The following is a 22,275-nucleotide window of genomic DNA, read 5'->3' on the forward strand; positions in this document are numbered from 1 at the left end:
TTACTGGCAACATCTCCCATCTACAGGTGCCTATGGTTGCCAATTTACAAAATGATCAAACAGATTCATTTTTCATTCAATAAAAAATTTGAGGATGGGTAACCATGTCAACAATGCCTAATGAATATGGTAATGCTATATTTGTACATTTGTTTGTGCTTACCTATAAATTCAACAAATTTTGATTTTTAGGGGAGAGTATGCTAAATGTAGCAGATAAGGTTTCGCTGGTAAAACCAATCTCTGCAACATTTACTTAATTTCTTGCACCATTGCCTCAAAATTGACAATTATATTGCAGATTCAGTCCAACACCTCCCAAAAAGTGAAGGCATCGGACAAATTATAAAGTTTTGTTATCAATTTGAATAATACATTTACACATATTGTACAAACTGCAGCACAATATCCAAATACATATGATGTTCCACATTAGCCAAAAACAATGATGGATAAGAATGCTTACATCATATGAAACTCTAATATTCAGTTAACATAATCAGAACAGATAATAGGGGTGTACAAGTTGCAACAAATATATATCAGCTGATTGTTCCAAGTTGCAAGACTCGAGTTAATTGGCTGCTCCATTTTGAGGCAAGTTGATGGACCATGCCCTTGCTAACTGTAATAAAATTTCATCAACTGTATTACCCTCCCAATCTTCTGGTAATTCCATGCCAGATGATTCTTGCAGGCTCAGAAGGAGCTCTTTCTTCACATCTAGAGGAAGTCCCAAACAATCTGGATCACTTACAACAACCATATCTGCAAGCTGCAGGAAAAACCCTTTTAAGTTACAAAATTGTCTTGCTGAATATTTGTTTGACACAGCATTTTTCATGCTGTTACAAAACTATATACCAATTTTAATTCATTTTTGAGAATCCCTGTAGGTAACTGTATATATATTTTTACGTGAAAGATGGTATGAACTAATTATAAAAAGACCACTAGCTTGTCCAGTATGAGAAATGAAAAGCAGCTTTCCACTTTCTATGGTGTCTCCCATTATCAAACTTTGCAGAATACTGGAAGCATTCAAAACATTTATATTCTAGACAGATTAGATAAGGATTTTGACGTGAATTTACACTCCTACCATTTTCCTAACAGGTTCCTAGATCTAGAATATGACCTGTGCCACAGTTATTTAACAAGAAACCAGCGACCATAGCACAAGAAATATGATGTAATAACATATCAACCAGATCAGATGCCAGACGAGATCAAATCAAACTGTCAAAGGTATTGTTGCACCCTGGGGGAGCACATGGGCCAGAAAGAAAGGAATTTTGTCATTTGTATAGAACATAAATGACTTAATGATTCATCCAAACAAAGACTCAAACAATAATTATTTCCCCGAAAACTAATTCATTTTTTATATGATTTGAACAGCAATTTGTTCCAGCAAGATGTGCCAAAGAAAAACATTTCTTTTTCACTTATGAAATTTCACAAGGACTAAATTTTGTACTGTATTCCCCACAAAGAAATTTAACGTACACAATTTCATTCACATTTATGACTGGGGAACTTGCTCATACACCAAACCTTAAGAAATTCCGATATTGATCTGTATCAGTAGAGCTGCCTTTGCAATTACAAATACTTTTACTGGTGGTGTATGGCATCACTCTCACATAAGCCAATTTCCATAAGGAAGAGCTTTAGCCTGTCTGGAATTACTCCCGATGTCCCACTCATATATGATATATTCTTATCATATTACAGTTCCATGTTCATTTGCTATATACTTAATGTTTATGTGCTGATGCACAAGCCAGGACTACAAGAGATAACAGCATACTATATAAAAAGCAACTTTGTTCTCATTCCTTTGTGAAGCATATTATATAATGAATGTTATTTGACCATTTCCTTCAGCTAGAACTGCAGCATGTCGTTTCTACTGATTAACATCTAGTTTACCTTTGTTTTTAACTTTTAAAGATTACAGTCTAGACACGCCCACACCCATTGGTTCTTCCCCCATCTTGATTGGAAACTGTCTTTCACTTGGTAAACCCACATCACAACCCTAGACAACATCCTTCCAAACTAGTATACTAGAGATTTGATACTGTCCACTAGCAGAAGTCCTGAGGCAAAGAAAAAGATTTATAGAATTGCCTAAGATTAATGATAATTCTGTAGGAACCAGCTGGTACAATGGGCTGAATCTATGTCATAGATGGAGAGAATTCTTACCTGTGATTGATTTCAATTTTCATCATATCATGGTCTGTAAAAACAAGAAGAAACGGAACAGTAAACAAACTTTGGATGAATGATGTGTAGACCTTCCAACTCCAGTAAGTTAAGCGATGAATTAATTCCATCTTCTATCATATTTTTAAACTAAATTACTAAATAGAGTTAAATGGCAATATAAATTTGTCTCTAGTATGGAATTAAAAGATGGTTATTCTTTACCAAAGTTTGATATGGTGTCGAAGGGATGGAGATCGAAGTGATTAAAGAATTTAGTCTCACAGTAGAATGGAGAATTAATGCAACGGACTACCTCTGTGTTATGCTACACTTTTTAATAAGATTAACCAGTAAATCAAATATAAACTAAGGCATTACAACACTGAACTGAGAGCAGCTAATACCAAAAAAATGTCATGTACCCAACCAGGCTACACTAAAACTCTAATATACCTGTTGAATCCATTGTATTCCAAAGTCAAAAAAGCTTTGTTGCTGTAGAAATTGTCCAATAGCATGTAATGCATCAGCTGCAGTCCCAGTGGACAGCTGGTCTAGAACTGGGCCTGATTTGCTCATTAGCCTTGCCAGCAAGAGCTCATCTCCTGTTATGAGTACCTCACCATAAGCTAAATCAATATCGCCAGAATGCAGGCTTTCTATTGCACGGTTCCATGCATTCCACAACTTCCCTTGTCCAGGATTACTGTATTGTAGCACTTCCCCATCCAATTCAGGTACAGCCACTCTTGAGGAACCCCTAGATGTCTGGGCATCTTCTCCAGCTACTCTAATTGCAGCAAGAGTAGCCTCATCTTTTGAAGCCTGCCAAACACTTCTTGCAGAAGGACCCTCTCGGACAGGTCCAGATCCCCTCTCCCAACCTCTTCGGTTGACAACTTGCTCCCCATCTTGATGCTCCTGCCTTGAAAACCTACCATCATTTGAGATACCAACATTACCTCTCCGTGAGCTCACTTGCCCTTCAACTAAATGACCATTCCTAAAAGCTCCATGTGAATAACTGTCCCACATATCAGGACCAGAATCAGAAGACCTCCACTGGGACTCTCTTGCTCCTCTGGCTCCCAATGGAATAGAATCGGATTGAGTATACATTTCAGAAAAAGAAGCCCGCCCATCATTCCCTTTAGAAAACTTGGGCCCAGCATAATCAGGTATTCCATGATATCTATTCCCATTTCTATTTGTCGGACCTTCATATCCCATCATATGACTGCCTGCTCGCCTTCCTGCTGAAAAGGCCAAATCTCGAGCCATATCATCAACAACCCTCTCAAGACTCCGCACCCTGTTTTCCAAGGAGACCATGCTGTGCTGAGAGTTTCCCATGAAATCCTGAAAATAAAAAGCAATCAAAATCTGGTAGACACCAAAGACAGGAAAAGGGCTGTATTTAAGACAGATTGCATCAAAAGAACCCCCTATTAAAAAATGCAACAGTAAGAATAAGATGAGCAACTTAGATGATGATTTGTGATCCAAGGATTCCGAATAAAATATGGTTAGGCCTGATGATCCAAGAAGATCACATACATATGCATAAATATAAAATAAAGACTGTAAATAGAGACATTAGCAGAATATTATTTAGAAAGGCAAAATATGTAGGTTTAAAACTTTAAAACTTTTGAAAGTTGAAACCTACTACAATATTCACTTGATTATGTGTCTTATAGGTATCATGATTCTGCAAATTCTTAGAGCTGTTGTGCATCAGAAACAGTGTAGTTGTAAAAGGATAAAAGAGCATAAGGAAGGATAAAGTAATTTTTTCTCTAAAGAGTTCTCCAATCCAAAAACATAAATTTCATTGCTCTTAAATTCTAAATGAGAGAAAATTTTAAATGACTGGAGGAATGAGCGTTCTTAACAATGAAATGAAAACAACTGATAAATAAATCTACCACCCATGCTACTAACTTGAGCATAGTGGGTCAATATATTGGCCATGACATAAATAGAGTTTCATCCTAAACCCAAGATAAGACTTTAATGATATCCACTAATAATGTGTTCCTATTTGTTATGCCGGATGAACAATGGATGAGATAATCCCAAACTTCTCACTAGAGTCAACCAAAGATATCAGGGTACAAGCATATGTACAGGGGCAGGAACACCATTCAAATCCAAGTACACTAGTAGATCAACAAGGTTCCGGCTATATTATTTATGAGTATATTTCAGGTCACCAGAAGATGTAGGTACGAGGACAGGAATGCAGTGTTCATCACCATACTGAGGTTTCCTTGAGACTCTGCTTCTTATTGTCTTCACTTCTACTCTTTTGAAAAGGTTTAAAATGAATTAACCACATTTTTTACAATTCTAAAAAGCCTCTCCATAATCGAGTTACTCCTTACACTAATATAGGTCTTTAAAAGGCCATTATAACCAAGAAAAGGAGAGATATACCACTTGTATAAACTCTTCTCCTTCTATTCACAATTGGTAAAAGTTATATCTAGTCTTCATAGAAAATTGGCCCACTTAAAAAAAGAACCTCTCCTTCCTTTGTGTACTGTTTCTAGGTCTTCGTGTATAGCATCAGCTCTCATCTTTGGTAATTGACCCGCTAACTCTTCTCTCCATCCTAGTTCCACCATAGGTGTACTTGCAGCTCACCTAGCCATGATAAGCCATGCTTAGTTCATTTATTATGGTATTAATAATCTATGCCTCCTTGGGGGCAAATCAACAGCCCTAAATGACCCCATCCCCTATAGGGAACATTTCAGAGATGCAAGGAAGGATAGGAAATGTACCCGCTCTATCACCCCCCGTTTTTTGGAAAACAAGAAACATACTCAAGATATCAAAAAATGAATAGGGTACACCAGGCATTATACAGGACAGCTCCCCTGTGGTGCCCAAGCAATTTTTAGGTTAATTAAAAAAAAACACATACAATATTGATTTTAATAAAAGGATGGTGTGAGCACACAAGGCTCCCCACACCCCTTTACCTAAACCTAAAATAACCCCCTCAACAACTGAAAAAAATAACTCTTCTTTACAATTTCGAACTTGTGATACAGAAGACAGAGCAGTGCTGAGGAGAAGAGAATAGAAGTGGAAAGAAGGCAATTTCAATAAGGTATTGAATCCATGTCATTTGAGATTAATTTGCCATCTTCTATTCATTTGTTCAAATTCTCAATCCTTTTCTTTTAATTTCAAAAAAATTCAGAAGAGTTTTTTGTTTTTGTCCATATAGTTGCAGTTGCAGTTGCATTCTGAATTCTTAACAAAAAGAAACAATGAGCTGCAGAGGGAGTTGTTGAAATATGTACCTATGATAGAATCTTCATACCTGTACATAAGTGCCTTAGACTTATCTGCAAAGATTGTCTGAATATACGTTTTATTTGCTGCTATACTGTTTGCATAAGAGTTTTGCAATTGATTGAGAGCTGCTCCTCCTTTATATATTTACCGTTTCAGCGTGTGATGCATTTTGACAGTCATGTTTCATGAGTCTCTCAGCTTCTGCTCATGGTGATTCTGTGAAACTATATTTTTTCTCCTTCCTATTTCTGAGTTCTGGAATATAGTATGATGCTCCTGTGTTATTATTTGGTTATCATATGCCAGCCTGGTATCATACTCGTTTCTATATTCTTGGCATCGAGTGTATTGCTGGCTTCTAGTCTTTGTACCATTCCTATGTGGCATCTATTACTGATGGTGATTCATTCAAATTGCCTTGACCGTGTTTTCATTCCTGATATTGCTTATTCTCCGCACGTCATCATTGGGCATTTCTATTATTCGTGGATGGCAGCTATTATTAATAGTTTTTATTGCTTTGGCAGTGCTGAGTCTTGGCAACGCTTTTCGTGTCTCTCCATTCTCTCTTTGCTTTGAGAGTAGTTTCAGTTTTCATTGGCAACAACACATTGCATGAAAAGCAAATTTAAGTGATGTGAGCTTTGGCAGACTGAGAAGTTGTTTTGTTAGATGCCGAGATTTCAATAATTCTGGGTATTGTGAATTCTGAAGAAGCATTGATCAGCATTTTCTACAGCTATCACTCTGTGTTGCTCAATGCATGAGCAAAGATACTATGAATTCTATGAATAATTTTTAGTAACTGATCTATGTTCTGTGTTCCATCTCAGATTATTTCTGCTACTATTATTTCATCACTTTATGATCATACAACATCTTGCTGACTAAATTGTTCATATACTTATTGATTGTCAAGTCTGTGACATCAATAGGAAGAAAAGATATTTTATTTGTTGATTCCGAATAAACTTATAAAGGCATGACCATTTTTGTGGGCTGGGTTGTTTCCCTCAAGTAGTAGGGTTTTTCCCATGATAAATTGCTTGGTGTTATTTATTTTCTGAGTTCTAGTTTTCCTTTGTTGCATTCATATATTTCTCATTCAAATTTAACAGGAGTAGTGAGAGTGAAGTTGAAACGCAACTAAGAACCATAAGCAATAGAATATGGCTGTCACTGGGGGTTCTTCTAAGAGTGGAAGTGTAGCAGGGTCGGCAAATTCAACTCACTCAATTGAATGCCCTTCTGAACTTCTCAAAACCTATACAAGAGGCCAATTAACGCTGAAAAAACCCTCTTACAATTTACAACATGAATAGGCAAAGAAAATAAAAGAATTCAAGGGGGAGTAGAGCATAGCTATGTCATTTGCTAAACAGAGACTATCTGAGCAGATATACTAGAGTTTATTCTCGTCTTTTGACTAGGTTTAAAAAAAAAAACTCTAGCTAGAAGACTGAGATAGTAGGTTGCTTATGGAGAGGGAGTCAAGAAACAAGGAATTTCATTGAAGAATATGTGGCCTAGTGTTCATTGCCAACAAAAACCATGAATGTTGGAATTCGATGGGTAAACGTTTCTACATCTACCGAGGTAAAGAAAAGAACTACTAATGTTGCACATTTGTTTCATTAACTATCACCAGAGGTGGCTCGGTCTTCCATTGCTAAGTTTTTTATGCTCCATGATACCATTTCCTATAACACTTTTCCCTCTTTCAAACAAGTGCTCAAAAATATAATAGTTATTTGACCCTGATTAATCCCACTTACACAGCATAAAGTATGAACCATCCTCTTGGATAGAGAATATCCTAAATTATATGTGTTCATGGATGAAATGAGATACTTGTATAAGAGATGGCCAGTCCATCATCATGGATGGGTGAACCAATGTCAAACACCAACCACTCACCAATTCGTATAAGAGATGGCAGATCCATCATCATGGATGGGTGGACCAATGTCAAACATCAACCACTCACCAAATCATTGTCACATATTCTATTTGCTCTTATTCACTTAGAACTATCAATTCTCTAAAGAAGAAATATGCAAACTTGCATTTTCAAATTTTTAAGATGAAAACTTTCAATTTCATTTTTTAGGGATGTCATTGAAGAGGTCAGAGTCTTTAACATTGCCAAAGTGATAACTGATTAAACCCATGTCTGTAAGTTAGCTGGTTTGATGGTGGATGGTGCTTACAACTTTAAAAGTATGTTTTTTGGACCCCGTGTGCTCATTCATTGAACAACTCACTGAAGGACCTACGAAGATAAGTTGGGTGAGGACAGTAGTATGAAAGGATAAAGATATATAAATGTTCATTTGCAGCCATCACACTTGGTTTTTTGAAGACTTCTTCGAGGAAGGGATTCCTCAAACCAATGGGTACTCGATATGTCAGCTACTTCATTTTGTTAGAGAGAATGGTTGAAATGAAAGAGGTTTTACAATTAATGGTGATTAATGGGGAAGATGGAATGAGGCAAGCACACTTAAAAGAAGAAATGCAAAACAAAAGATCATCAATGATGATTGGTGGTCAAAAATAAGGTTAGAAATTGCTGGTTTTATTATTAAACTCTAAAAATGTGTTAATGCTTTAATTTGTAAATTATTTTCACTCATTGTAAAAGCATTTACTCTATCATTTGAGTCTTAAATTCTTCACTTTTTTTTTGTAATTTTATTTTTTTTGTAACTTGTTTGCACTTTGTAGATATGTATGTTCCTTCATGAAGCCCGTTGAGCAAGTCAAGATGTGTTTATATAGAGTCTCCTAGCCTCCAAGCCTTGGAGAGATTGAGAGGACCTTTGGTCACATAGGCAAATGAAGCAAGCCATTTATAACAAGGATCTTACTTTGGGATTTTATGAGGAGCATCTTTAACCTATTATTATGAAAAGGTGGAACACTATGAACACCCCACTTCATGTGGCAAGCAACACTCTAATCCCCAAATATTATGTATGTTTCTAGTCCTAAAAAAGTGCCTCTACCTCATGTTGAAGAGGTGAGAGGTCTCATGAAGGACCTTCAAAATAAGTATACTAACAAGAAGTCTTATTTACTTTGCCAACAATAGCTTGCCTTTGCCAACTCTGTGGTCCATCATTAAACAAACTAGAGGCGGAAACAAATAGAGTTACATTAGCTCATACTGAACAATTAGATGATTGATGTGACATGGTAAAGATGCACAGAAGTTGAGGAGACTCTCCTTCTTTCATAAGTTGTCAATACATCTAATGCAGAGAAAAAGTGGTCCACACATAACTTCATCAAGTAAGTCAAGAAGAAAAACCTCTTCATCTAGCCTTACATTGGGATGTTTGATGAGGTGAATGCGTTGGGGATATGTTGCATGAAGAAAACCCCCATATGAATCGAACTACAATTTTGGACTATTGAGGCGAAGACAAATAGAGTTGCATTAGCTCATAGTAAACAATTGAATGATTGATGTGGCATAGTAAAGATGCACCAAAGTTGAACATTGTCACTCTCCTCCTTCCATATGTTCTCAATTTGTCCAATGCAGAGAAAAATCAGTTAGCATATAACTTCATCCAGTAAGTCATGAAGAAAAACCTCTTCATCTAACCTCACAGTGGGATGTTGATCTCGAAGATGTTATTAGCATTGATGAGGAGGTGAATATGTTGGGGTTTTGTTGCATGAGGCAACCCCCCATAGTAGGAATCGAACTACAATTTTGATGGACTATAATGTCCACAAGTAGGACTTAATTTACCCTAATATTCCCAAATAGGGTTTGGATTGCAGTTGGAAATGTAAATTTGCAACATTCCCTACTAGGAGGCTGCCAATTCTTAATGATTAACATACATCACAATGCGACTAAATCAGATCAAATTAAGAAACAATCATTGACTCATGATAAATACTTAAGCCCTAACTCCTTACTTCTTTCTCAATTAATAGCCCTGAGGAGGATAGGAATTACTTGGTTGTAGGCACTTGGAAACCAATCTACAAGAAGGCTCCCTCAAGGTTTCCAAAACACATGAGCGTACCTATTTTGGGACATCTTTGTCAAGCATTTGTGATATATGTCCTTACCAAATCTTGGGAGTTCCCTACTAAATTGTGAGGCATTACTCCATCTCTCATTGACAAAACCAACCTATCCTCTTAATAGTATTAGTGAGCGATTAAGGAATTGACTTCTCCTTAACAATACCAACCTATCCTCTTAATAGTATTAGTGAGCAATTAAGGAAAAGCCAATGTATATATTATTATCTCGTGTTACAAATATATACATGTCCATGTATAATAACATAGTATATCATCTGATTCCATAACTATTATTCATCGCCCATCATAAGGACAAGGAAATAGTGGAGAACCAAGTCCCACCACTGATTAGATATTGACAACAAACATTATTTGAAAGTATGCCTAAGAACCACAAAGACTTTAGAATCATCGAAAAGCCAATGTATATATTATTATCTCATGTGTTACAAATATATACATGTACATGTATAATAACATAAGTATATACATCTGATTCCATAACTATTATTCATCGTCCATCATAAGGACAAGGAAATAGTGGAGAACCAAGTCCCACCATTGATTAGATATTGACAACAAACATTATTTGAAAGTATGCCTAAGAACCACAAAGACTTTAGATATTGACAACAAACATTATTTGAAAGTATGCCTAAGAACCACAAAGACTTTAGAATCTATTGTCAAACCTATGTTCCTTTCCGGTGAGTACTCTTTATGGTGTTTACTGGAGAACTTCAGTCTTTGGCAAATATTAATGATTAGTGAAACATTGAAAGTTTTGAAGATGTCAAGAATAAATAGAGTGTGCTTTATCAAAATCATAAGTTCTTGGAACATTTATATCAAGGTGTATTTGTTTTGAGCCAATGAGCATTGATGTTGTGAATGCCTCAATATTTGAGGAGTCTTTTGATATTATGAATTGGTGGTTAAACATAATTTAAGTTGTGGAGATATCACTTAGTCAAAAATAGTTCATAGTCTTTGGGTGTTTGGTACCAAAATCATATCTATTGATCCTATATCTCTAAGATCATAGTTATCTCAATGATGATCCATGGTGTTATTATTATGAAACTAATCAAGATGAATTGCTGATTTCATCATATTCCCTCGTACCAAAACTGTATATCCTTTTTGCACTTTTGTCTCTTTTAGAGATTTCACAAAATTGATGTGAAAAGGATAAGCATATTACAATAAGGGTTTTTAAAGGGGCATGTGACAAAGATCTATTAAGGTTAGATGTTGATTAGGAACAACTATATATATTTTATCTTCTTTCATTTTGTTGTAAACTTTATATAACAAAAATGCATATTAACAATGAAATGCATTGAAATTTCATTAATTTGTTTGTCAAATTTTCATGAGTCTCAATTTGCATCTAATGTTATGTATTAAGGTTCAATAAGATCTATGATAATGCTTTATCAATGCTATCATATAAATATTTGAGAAAATATTTATTCTTGATAATATCATAATTCTCAATGGTCATCCCTTACTATCTCCCCAAAAAGGGCGAAAAAAACCATATTAGAGACAAATCCCCCACCCCCCCACTCCTAGGAACATTGAGGAGCATGACAAGCTTTGGTGATCTATGCAACCCAAACACTACTACTTCAACTTGTTAGGCATGTGCATGTGGGCCAAATTTTCCTTCTCTTAAGGCAAGCTTCCCTTATTAGTCAACTTCCTACTCTTAAAAGAAATTAGGCACATATTTTCATGAGACCAAAGCCTACGTCAATGGATGATGGATGCATCACATTCACCTACTAATAATTCTACGAAATAAAAAAGTGTAAGTTAATTGTTAGATGTCATCACCCTTCTTCATTATAGGAATGTCACTTCTATCACTTTTATAAATATCAATTGTTTGCCCTTGTCCATAAAAATTGGTCCATTATAAACATCAATTCGAGGCACCGTGAGTTCTCCAAACCTCTTAACAAAGTTCTTGTTAAAACTACAAGGCCCATGGAATGCTTTCAATTCGGCTTAATTTAGTCTAGAACACTCAATAGTTCCAATATTCATTGAGTCAGTATTACTTGTGTACTAATAGTGTCATCAAGGTGTAGAAGTTCATCTTCTCCAAGACCCCGTTCCATAATTTCACAAACAAGGATTAGGATGAAAACAAAATACAAATTGTAAATGATGCAAATACTCTTGTTTTGATATAAATGTTAAACTCACAAGATTGACCTTCAATTTGAGTTCAAAAAGGTAATAATTTGGAACAAATGTACCCGCTAATATCCTGATTAATCTCAAATAATATAAGGTTAATAAATTAAGATTTTAAATAATATTAAAGCATAAAATGTAACAAAAATTAAATATTAATAGAACTTCAAATTAATAAGGTTGGTATTCTGAGTAGGAAACGATACACTAGTCTGGGCAGGCTCTAAAAATGGAATGTTCAATGCAAAATATAGTTATAGATTGGTAACCAAGTTAGATGATCAAGTGAAAACAGACATCCTCACTCAATTATGCTGGGACAAACTATGTGTGCCTCGGGCTGGGATGTTTGCATGGGCTGCCATTCCAAACAGATTCTCGATAGCAGATAAGTTTAGGCAGATGGGATTCAAACGGCCTTTTAGGTGTGTTCTAAGCAAAGCTGATGAGTTAAGTATAGATGACCTTTTCCTTGGATGCCCCTTTCGCCAAGAATGTTGGCATTGATTGTGTGCCCAGATGGGATGAATCGCAGTCATGCCAAACGACATCCTAAGTCTTTTTAATGAGGTTGGCCAAATAGAACAAATTGCTGGAATCCTGGAATGCTAATGGATTGTATGCCATTCCCTCCTGATATGAGAGATTTTGAAGGAAAGAAATACGAGGATCTTCGAAAGTATCGAAATGACAATCTTGTCCTTCAAAAACAAAGTAGAAGCAATGGTAGTAGATACAACCAATAGTAGATCATGCAAAAACAATAAGCAAAAAGGTATATTCGCTGCTTGGGATCTATAGATGAGATTGTGATGGTATGGATTGTTCATCCCACCATCTATGGGAGACAGGACAGTAGATAGAAATACTGCTTGAGCCCAAGCACAATGGCAAAAGCCCATACAAGGATGATATAAGTTAACTTTGGCGATGCTTTGAAGGCCAATCTTGGCCCCTCATGCATTGGTTGTGTAATTAGAATGTGGGATGGTGAATGTGTTGGTAGACTGGTAGTCCCAGTCGCGGAAGACACCAACAACATCGCTGAGTTTAGAGCACTCATGCAAGGCTACTTTTATGGAAACAACTTGGAACTGGACAAAATAGCAATAAAGGATGACTCCCATTAGTGGTTAATGCAGTAAGGACATGCTCATTGACCAATTGCAAGCTAACAGTCATGTTAGAAAGAATTCTTCAAATCCTCAAGTTCTTTGAAGAATTGCCAATCAACCATGTGTTTAGAGAGGTGAATAAAGAGGCTGGTGAGATGGCAAACTGGGCAGCCGATGGCAAATGTTTTGGACCAATAGAGCCACTCAAAGAATTGAGTGTTGATAGGACTCAAAAAGGAACTGGTTTGATGATTATAATGCATCACTGTCCTGCAGATCAACTCTCCCAACTTGAGGACATTGTAATCATGCAAACAACACTTCAAATAGAGTGGAGGAGAAATACAACCTTCCTGGAAATTTTAAAAAGAATGATGGAAAGAGAAAATTGCTTTGTACAGCGGTGGAGATCATTTTATCCCTGTCAGAGAGCATATTCAAATAGAGCCATAACATAATTTAAGGCATAAGAACAGTCATAACAATTATATAGGTGGTAACTGACACAGGTTAGCTTAACCTTGAAGATCACCATTGCAAAGATCCCAAGAACGTATTAACTGCTCGGTAAAGCCAGTTGGTGATGCACTCTAGAAAGCAGAGTATTTTGGTCTATAAATTCAAATGTTGATCAGAAGGTGACATGATTGGACAGCTAGGTTAGTAAGGCTTTTCTGGCATCTCTTCAGCTTTTCTGTATTTGAATAGGATGGAAACCCCAGTCTGTCTCCACCACGAAAGGTGACAAATGGCATTTATTGGCATCATTGCAGACCTCCACCTCCACTCAGTAGGATTCCATGGCTAATCACCAATGAGGCAATTTGTATGCTTTTGGGGAAGGATTTCATAGCTGCCACTAATAGATACAGAGTCAATTCAGATATATCTTACCGCTTTCTAGCTTCCTTTTAGAACAGGAGGGACTAAGGTTGATATACTACTCCTATGTGAAGTCTTTAAAACAGATTTCCTCGTGGAAATTATAGACAAGTGGCATGTTTCTACAAAAAGGATGACAGTTAACTAGAGCCTGGTTGAACCTGACTCCACACATCCTAAGCATCTAGATCTTAACTCCATATGATATCCCCATTCCCTTAACCATGTTGAACTTTGTGGAGCTAGATCTTATCATACTTCTTCCAAAAGGTACTTCTTTGAAGTCCAGTAAGGTAAGGTATACCCAAGCTCTAGATTATGTAATTCTTCCATTTAGATGTCCTATGGATGTCATCGATATGGGCATCTCATAAAGATCGTCCAAATCTTCAAGGGAAAGTACAGATATAAAAGATTCAAGATGAATATGAAAAAAATCCTAAAGGTTCCACCGAACCCAAAAAGAAGAACACTCTCAAAAATAAGAATATGGACAAAATTAAGAAAAATGTTGTTAATCAGAAAAGGTTTCACGATGAAGGATTAGAGTAGTTAAGTAGACTTGATACCTAGAAAGTGGTTATGAAGGCAAAGAGGATGTGATAAAGGCCTAGAAGTTTAAAGGGGATCTTGAAAGCTAGCAGACAAACAAGAGCTTGGTAATGAGATTCTAGATCTAAAGAGCACAAACAATAGACAACCATCCTAAGTATGCTTTCAAAGATTTATCAAACTAGTCTTGGCCTACCTACTAATCTTCAAGATGGTTTTGGTTTAGGGCATGAGGGTTGAAGCAAGTCCTTTGCCCCAAAACACCTTAAATAAGAAAGGAGACTTTGACTAGCTTAAAGTTGGACGACATAATAGATATACCACCTTACAAGCTGCAATATTGGCCAATGTGGCTGCCAGGACTCAATCTCAACTTGGCAATGTCTTGAGGAGCGCTAGGCGATCAAAAGCTACTTTATACTAATGATCTCTTTGAATATTAAGTGATTGAATTCCCCCTACAAGAAGAGGCTTCTCTAGAAAGTTTTGAAGAAAATTAATCCAAAAACCTTGTCACTTCAAGAAACCAAGATTGACTCAAATCTATAATCTTCAAAACATTTCCCTTTTGCGAGGGAAATGTGTATCAGGCATTAAATTGTGAAGGGTTCGCATCTAGCCTAGCCACTATCTAATATAGATAGGAAATACTATTCAAGAAATGCTAGATCAGTTCATAGTAATACACAACTCTAATTTGTATTTACAAGTCAGACCTAAAATTTACCCAAGACAAGTTTCATGGCTAGAATCAAATCAAAGATATGCTAAGGATAAACGAAAAAGCTATGTGGATTATCGTTGGAGATTTCTATGCTACATTGGATTCTTCAAAAAAGCAAGTTGGGTTTTCTCTGCCTCTTGAAGAGGAGGGGCACCCTACAGTCATCAGGGTCACCGCCTTTTAGGATATTTGTCCTTAAAAAGGTCAGTTCACTTGGGCAAATAAAAGAAACGGAAGTTATCATATCTTGGGTAGGATTGATCATTTAGGCTTCTACTTCTTGGTCAGTTGAAAATCTATTTGTAATTCTAAGTCTTGAGAGAGGGAGGCCCTAATCGTTGCCCAATTACTTCAACCATTGACCTTGATAAACGCAGCTCACTCGTTTTGATATTGAGCAGGTGGTTTCTTCCTTTTGGAAAAGCTAAAATCATTTCTATGAAGCAAGAATATATGTTTTCCTGAAGCGTTGAACACCCTCGATCTCAAGCTCAAAGAATCAAATCACTGGGACTTAAAAATTGTATCCAAAGAAAAGTATACCCTAGAGAAGGGATTGAGAAACATGCAACTTGATGATATCTAAAAACACAAATATTTTGGAAGCTAAAATAAAGAATCAATGGTTTGACGAGGAAGACAAGTGTTGTTATGTGGAGCCTATTTAGAGGTTAATTTTTCCCCACTTCCTTCAATGCAGTTTCACACCACTATGATGGGGTGAAGGGGCAGCACCCCTTCCAAAAATGATTTTATTATTATAAATGGTGTTCGTAGTTATTTTTCTATTGGATGACATATTCTAGTCCTAATTTTGTAACCAACATAAGTCTTGTATAAATTGGCTTACCATTATGGATTTTTGGGGATGATGATTTAATAGCTTCTCGCAGCAGTATTGACTTGCAAGGGATTGCATATTGTAATCAAGTTGAATCACCAGACAATAATATTAGACTCTCTGTTTGGTAGGCATAGCCCGAGATTGGATAACCATATTAAATTTGTGTCCTCTATTCCATTTATGTGTGCTTAATTCCTTTGTGATATTGGTTATATTTGCATGTAATTGTTATTTTTTGTCTAACCAATCCTAGCAACAAGAATACCAATACTTTCCATCTTTCTTGTATAAATTAAAGACAAACTAATCACATCTCCAAGGTCCAATAGACGGATGGAAATCTCATTAAGGATTCTCATATTAACAAAGATCGGGAGGTCAATATGTGCAAAAGAATGAAATGATGTTTCCTTAGGAAATGATTGTAAAGAATAGAAACATTCTATTATAGGTTACAAATATTAGAAACATTCTAATATTTATAATAGATTACAAATAGATAACCATTAACCAATAATAGAAGCTATCTATTATTGCAATACCTTCCCTAAATGGTTAATCTATCAACAACACCAAGTTGTCCTCCGAATTTGACAAACTTATGAGGACCAAGAAGCTTGTTGAGAATGTCTACAATCTGATCCATTGTACTATTAGTTAATGGCTATCTATTTGTAATCTATCATAAATATTAGAATGTTTCTAATATTTAGTTAGCCTGTAGATAACTGTCAGTTTTATATTACCTAGAATAGAATGTTTCTATTCTTTATGATTGTTTCCTAAGGAAATGTCGTTTCATTTTTTTGCATCATCTTGTCTTCAACCAGTTGTCATATGTAGTGACAATGAACATACACATGATTGGCTCGTTCATGCAAGACTAGAGTCTGTGCTAATTTGATAACACCTTCGTTATCAACAAACAAAGTGGTTGGTCTTGCTAGTGACATCTGCATATCTCCAAGCATCTAACAAAGCCAAACCACTTCACAACCAATCTTAATTGTCCCTCTGTATTTAGCCTCTGTAAAGGAGAGAGAAACTGCCTACTGCTTCTTACTGGTCCATGTGACGGCACTGGATTCTAAAATGAGAACATCCAAAAGTTGACTTTTTATCATCAACAGAACTTGCCCAATCTAAATCTTTGAACCCACTAAGTCTAGCATTAGAACTCTGAGAGTACAGAAGTCCATAATATGTAGTGCACTTCACATAATGAAGCACACTCTTTGCTACCATCTAGTGCTCAGCCTTAAGAGCTATCGTAAAGCGTGAGATCTAGCTAACTGCAAAGCTGATATCAAGCCTAGTAGCAAGGCCACCTACTAGTTGCCTGTATGTAGTATCATCAACAAGAGGAGAAACAGACTTAGCTGATAACTTGAGACATTTCCCCATGAGTGTAGATGTAGGTTTGCAATCCTGCATACGGAATTTGTCTAACAAAGCCCTCGCATATTTGGACAAAGAGATGAATATACCATAAGACTGTTGCCAAACCTCAACACCTAGGCAATAATGCATGAGCCCAAAGTTAGTCATATCAAAAGACTAGCATAAGTTTTGTTTGATTCCCTAAATCAAAGATGTCGAATTGCCAATGATGATCAAATCATCCACATAAATAACCAGACGAATAATGTCACTATCAGTAGCCTTGATATACAAATTTGAATCTAAAGAATTCCTCTGGAAGCCTTGATCACTGATGTACTTATCAATTTTCATGTACCATGCCAAAGGGGCCTACTTCAAGCCATTGAGAACTTTCACTAATCTAAGAACCTGATGTTCTTTACCAGCAACCTTGAAACCAGGAGGTTGCATCATGTAGACCTCTTTGTGGAGATCACCATTCAGGAAAGCACTCTTGACGTCCATCTGATGGATCTTCCAACCGAACTATGCTGCCATAGAAAGGACTAATCTAATTGTGCTCATTTTTGTAGTAGGAGCAAAGGTTTCATCATAATCAATGCCCTGGCAATGAGAAAAGACCTTTGCAACTAAATGAGCTTTGTACTTATCCAAAGTATCATCAGATTTGTATTTGATTTTATAAACCCATTTGCAGCCAATGGATTGCTTCCCTGGTGGAAGATCAAAAAAGGACCCAGGTGTTATTCTCCAACAAGCTCTAGTGTTTAGATGTCATGGCTTGTTCCCACTCTAGAATTCCTTTAGCCTCGTAATATGTTTGAGGTTCAAACACACTATAAATGTTGGCCATAAGAGCAAAATTAACCGACTATGTAAGTTTGCTCTTTTTTCAAGAAGTTCTCCCATAAATGAGCTCATCTCGAAGATCAGCAAGTATCTTAGCCCACCACTTAGGCCGAAGAGAGAATGACCAACATTAGGATTAGGAGATGCTCTATGATCAGGTTCCTTATCAAAAGAATCTGGATCAAACTCAAGTGAAGCATCTACAAATTTGGGTGATCCTACAAGAGAAGCTAGAGGTGTGTACAAGGATCACTGGTATAACTGGAGCTGTAGGAGTTGTTGGAGCCCTCCCATCAGGTGGACCTAATGGAAGCCCAACTCCCAAATCATGAACCTTCATTGGCTGTTATGCTAGATCAGGAACAAAAGAAACGGGCATGAATGGTCCTCATTGTTCATCAAAGACTACATCACGACTGTACAGGAAACAAGATGTCTCAGTGTCTATCAAGCAATAGGCTTTGTGAAGACTACTGTATCTAGCAAGCATGAGTTTCTGATTCTTTGCACCCAACTTGGTGTGTGATGCATCAGGGATCTAAACAAAAGCAAGAGAGCCAAAAACCTTCAGGTGACTGATTCTGGGCTCGCAACCTGACCAGGCCTCTTTTAGACTCTTACCTTTGACCGCCAATGTGGGTGACCGGTTCAAAAGATAAACTGCAATGTTAACTGCTTCTTCAGAACATCTTTGTGTTCGAGCATGGAGCAAGCCATCTCGATGATTGTTTTGTTCCGACCATAGATGTGAGTATCGCCGATTAATCGGCGATACGAGATAAAATTGCGATTTTTTGGGGCCGGCGATTTAGTCGCCCCAAAAATCACGATTTTTTTTTGCAGATTTTTTCCAAAAAATCGCAGATTAATCGCCTAAAAAATCGCTCGCGCCCGGCAATCACATAAAGTGACGAAAAAACACGGTTTTTTCATTATGTTTTTACATTGCTTAGGGCGTTTTGGAGAGGAGAGGATAGATGAGTTCTTGGCAAGAAATAGGCGGAATCAAGTGCATTTGGAGGCCTTTTGATTCGATTTCTTCGTTACTAGGTAAGTGATTTGAATCTTTGTTTTTTGTTTTTGCAAGAGATTGTATTTTTTTTTCTTGCATGTAAATGGATAAAAATACATTCCTAATTAGTTAGGAATGCATTTGATGAATGTAAGCAAGATTAAATGCATTCATTTGCATTTTTTTCCATTCTAGATCGAATTTATGCTAAAAATTTGCCCTTTTTAAAAAAATTTGAAACCCTAGCAGCTAGTTTGTTTGAATGTTATTTGGATTTCAATTTATTGGTGTTGTTATTGGAATGTTGCTTGAATTCTTTGTTTAACTGTTAACTTTGATCTTGTTATAATTTATTTATAGTTTTTTTTTTAAATTTGTATGTGTAGGCAGCCCGCAGCAGTTTTAAATGGCAGACAAATGGCCATTGACTCCATGCCCCTCAGGCTACACTGGCACCAGGCCAAAGAATGCGAGAGATCAAGCATGGAAATATGCCTATGAAGCACCCGATGAACCAACCAAAGTGATTTGCATTCGATGTGAAAAAGTAATATCCGGGGGCATTTACCGGTTCAAATATCACATCGCAAGGATCTCAAAACATGATACGAATCCTTGTGAGAATACAACAGAAGAAATAAAAAGGTTTGCAAATGCCTTGCTCGCAGCTGGAGAGCAAAAAAAATTGCAAAGAGAGCGGAATAAATTGCATGTCAGGGCAGCCATAGCAGAGACCCAAGGCAGTTTCGTTGATGTTCAGGAGGAGGAGGCAGCCATTGAGAGCATGGCTGGCTCTTATCGTGGGCCGCGTGTCCGCAAACAGGGTGATTTTTCTTTCACGAGTTCCACTCCCACTCCCACTCCCACTCCTACACCTCCTAGCACTTCCGCACCATCAGGATCAGCAGGTGCTTCTGGGATAGGGAGCTATTTTGTTCCGAGGCACACACCTGGTGCACAACCTTCATTAGAGGCCACTAGATGGAATAAGGAGATCCATGACCAGTTGGACAATGCACTAGCAGATTTCTGGGTTTTCAACAACCTTCCTATTAGTGTTGTTGACAGTCCCTATTGGGAGGCTTTGGCCACAGGGTTGACAGTTGCAGGAAAGGGGTAGAAGTCCCCTTCTCGTTTTGTGTTGGGTGGCAGGTAAGCGAATAATTTTATTACACTTGATTTCCTTTTAATTTTTAACTTTTTACTTAGTTCTAAATTTTAATTAATTTATCTAGAAATTAGAATGTTGATTACTAAAGTCTAAATCAATTTTAAATTACTAAGAATCTAAGACATAACTAAATTTTGTTTTTGTAGGCTTATTGGAAATGTTGTTGAGAGGGCCAAAGCATTTGTTGAGGAACAGAAACAAGAATGGACAAAATTTGGTTGCACCATTCTTTCTGACGGGTGGACGGATGGGAAGAGCAGGACCATAATTAATTTTTTGGCCTGCTGTAATGATAATGTGGTGTTCCTGAAATCAATCGATGCCTCCAACAAGGTAAAAAATGCTCAGACATTAGCATTGATGTTGGAGAACATGGTCTTAGAGATTGGCATTGAAAATGTGGTGCAAATCATCACAGACAATGCTGCTGCATATGTATCAGCAGGTAAACCGTAATTTTATGTTGCATGTGCATTGTGAATTTCACAACAAGAATTTTTAATAGTTTGATATATTTGAAAAGTTGGAAACTAATTAGTATTTGCTTTTACAATTGGCAGGAAAACTCCTACAGCAGAGGCACCCCACTCTCTCTTGGACCCCGTGTGCAGCACATGTCCTTGACCTTCTTTTGGAGGACATGGGCAAACTTGAGTGGGTCACTCCAATTGTGGAGGATGCAAGGCGGGTGACAAAATACATATACAATCACCCATGGGTCCTTAGCCTGATGAGAGAGCACACTGATGGCAAAGAAATTGTCAGGCCTGCCGTCACAAGGTTTGCAACGATTTTTTTGACATTGCAAAGCATTCTCGATAATTTGGCTTCTTTGAAGCAAATGTTTGTTTCCAAAAAATGGCTTGCTTCCACATTTTCAAAGAAGAGTGAAGGAGAGAATGTTGTGCAGATTGTGTTTGATAAATATTTTGAAGATAACGCTGATGAAATAGTAAAGGTAACTACAAAACTTTAAGTTTTAGTTTACACTTTACAACTTTATAACATACTAAGTTTGTAACTCAAGTAAATAATAATTTTGTAACTTGTCAACTAATTTCAAATTTATATTGCAGGTGTCTGAGCCTTTAGTCGGAGTTTTGCGTTTGGTTGATGGAGACCAAACGCCAATGGGTGAACTATATGAGGCTATAGACAAGGCCAAAGAATCTGTCAAAAATTACTACAAGGGGCAAAGCATCAAATATGAACCCATTTGGCAGATCATTGATAGAAGGTGGAATAATCAGCTTCACCAACCCATTCATGCAGCAAGATATTTCCTCAACCCACGTTTTAGGTATACTGTAAGCTCATTCTTACTCAAATTTAAGTTAACGAAGACTTGAGTTCATTTTGCTTTCGTAGGGTGTTGGGTGTGTACTAAAATTGGAAGACTTATTTGTTTTTGGTTTTTGGTTTTAGGGCTGATGGTACATATGCAGATCCTGATGGAGAGGTCATCAAAGGCCTAAGTGAGTGCGTCGAAAAGATGGTAACCAGCGAGGAAACAAGAGATAAAATCATCGTTGAGCAGGAGATCTTCACTTCAGCAGGAGGCAAGGTGTTCTCCACTTCTCTCTGCAAAAGAGCAAGGCTTACACAAACCCTAGGTAATACATTTGCAAACTTCTAAATCTCAAATGCTAAATTAATATTTATGTTTCATTTTTTGTTGTCTATTAGTATTTTCTAACTTGTACAATTTTTGTGATGCAGTGGCTTGGTGGACCACTTGGGGTGCAAGCACTCCAAATCTTGCAAAATTTGCTCTCAGAATCCTATCACAGCCTTGTAGCGCATCACATTGTGAGCGCAACTGGAGTTTGTTTGAGGCCATCCACACAAAAAAGAGAAACAGGTTGTCCCAAAAGAGGATGAATGACATGGTCTATGTGCAATATAATCTTAAATTGCGCATGAAAAAGGCGCAACAAGATCCTCCTGGGCCAATCG

At 36.9% G+C, this 22,275-nt stretch overlaps 1 protein-coding gene across 1 annotated transcript in view; it reads right to left on the bottom strand.

Annotated features, from left to right (window-relative positions):
• Positions 1-272: 272 nt before the first annotated feature.
• The window catches only part of LOC149552560 (microtubule-associated protein TORTIFOLIA1-like), a 63,850-nt gene continuing 41,847 nt past the window's right edge, over positions 273-22,275 (bottom strand). Inside the window, exons 5-6 of the mRNA XM_089788155.1 lie at positions 2,671-3,576; positions 273-775 (exon numbers count right to left, since the gene is read on the bottom strand). Coding sequence (XP_089644281.1) covers positions 575-775; positions 2,671-3,576 — 1,107 coding nt within the window. The 3' untranslated portion in view covers positions 273-574. The remainder of the gene's footprint in view (positions 776-2,670; positions 3,577-22,275) is intronic.

This window comes from Cupressus sempervirens, chromosome 6, assembly GCF_028749045.1.
Source record: "Cupressus sempervirens isolate cs-2001-9-10 chromosome 6, ASM2874904v1, whole genome shotgun sequence".
Lineage (NCBI taxonomy): Eukaryota > Viridiplantae > Streptophyta > Pinopsida > Cupressales > Cupressaceae > Cupressus > Cupressus sempervirens.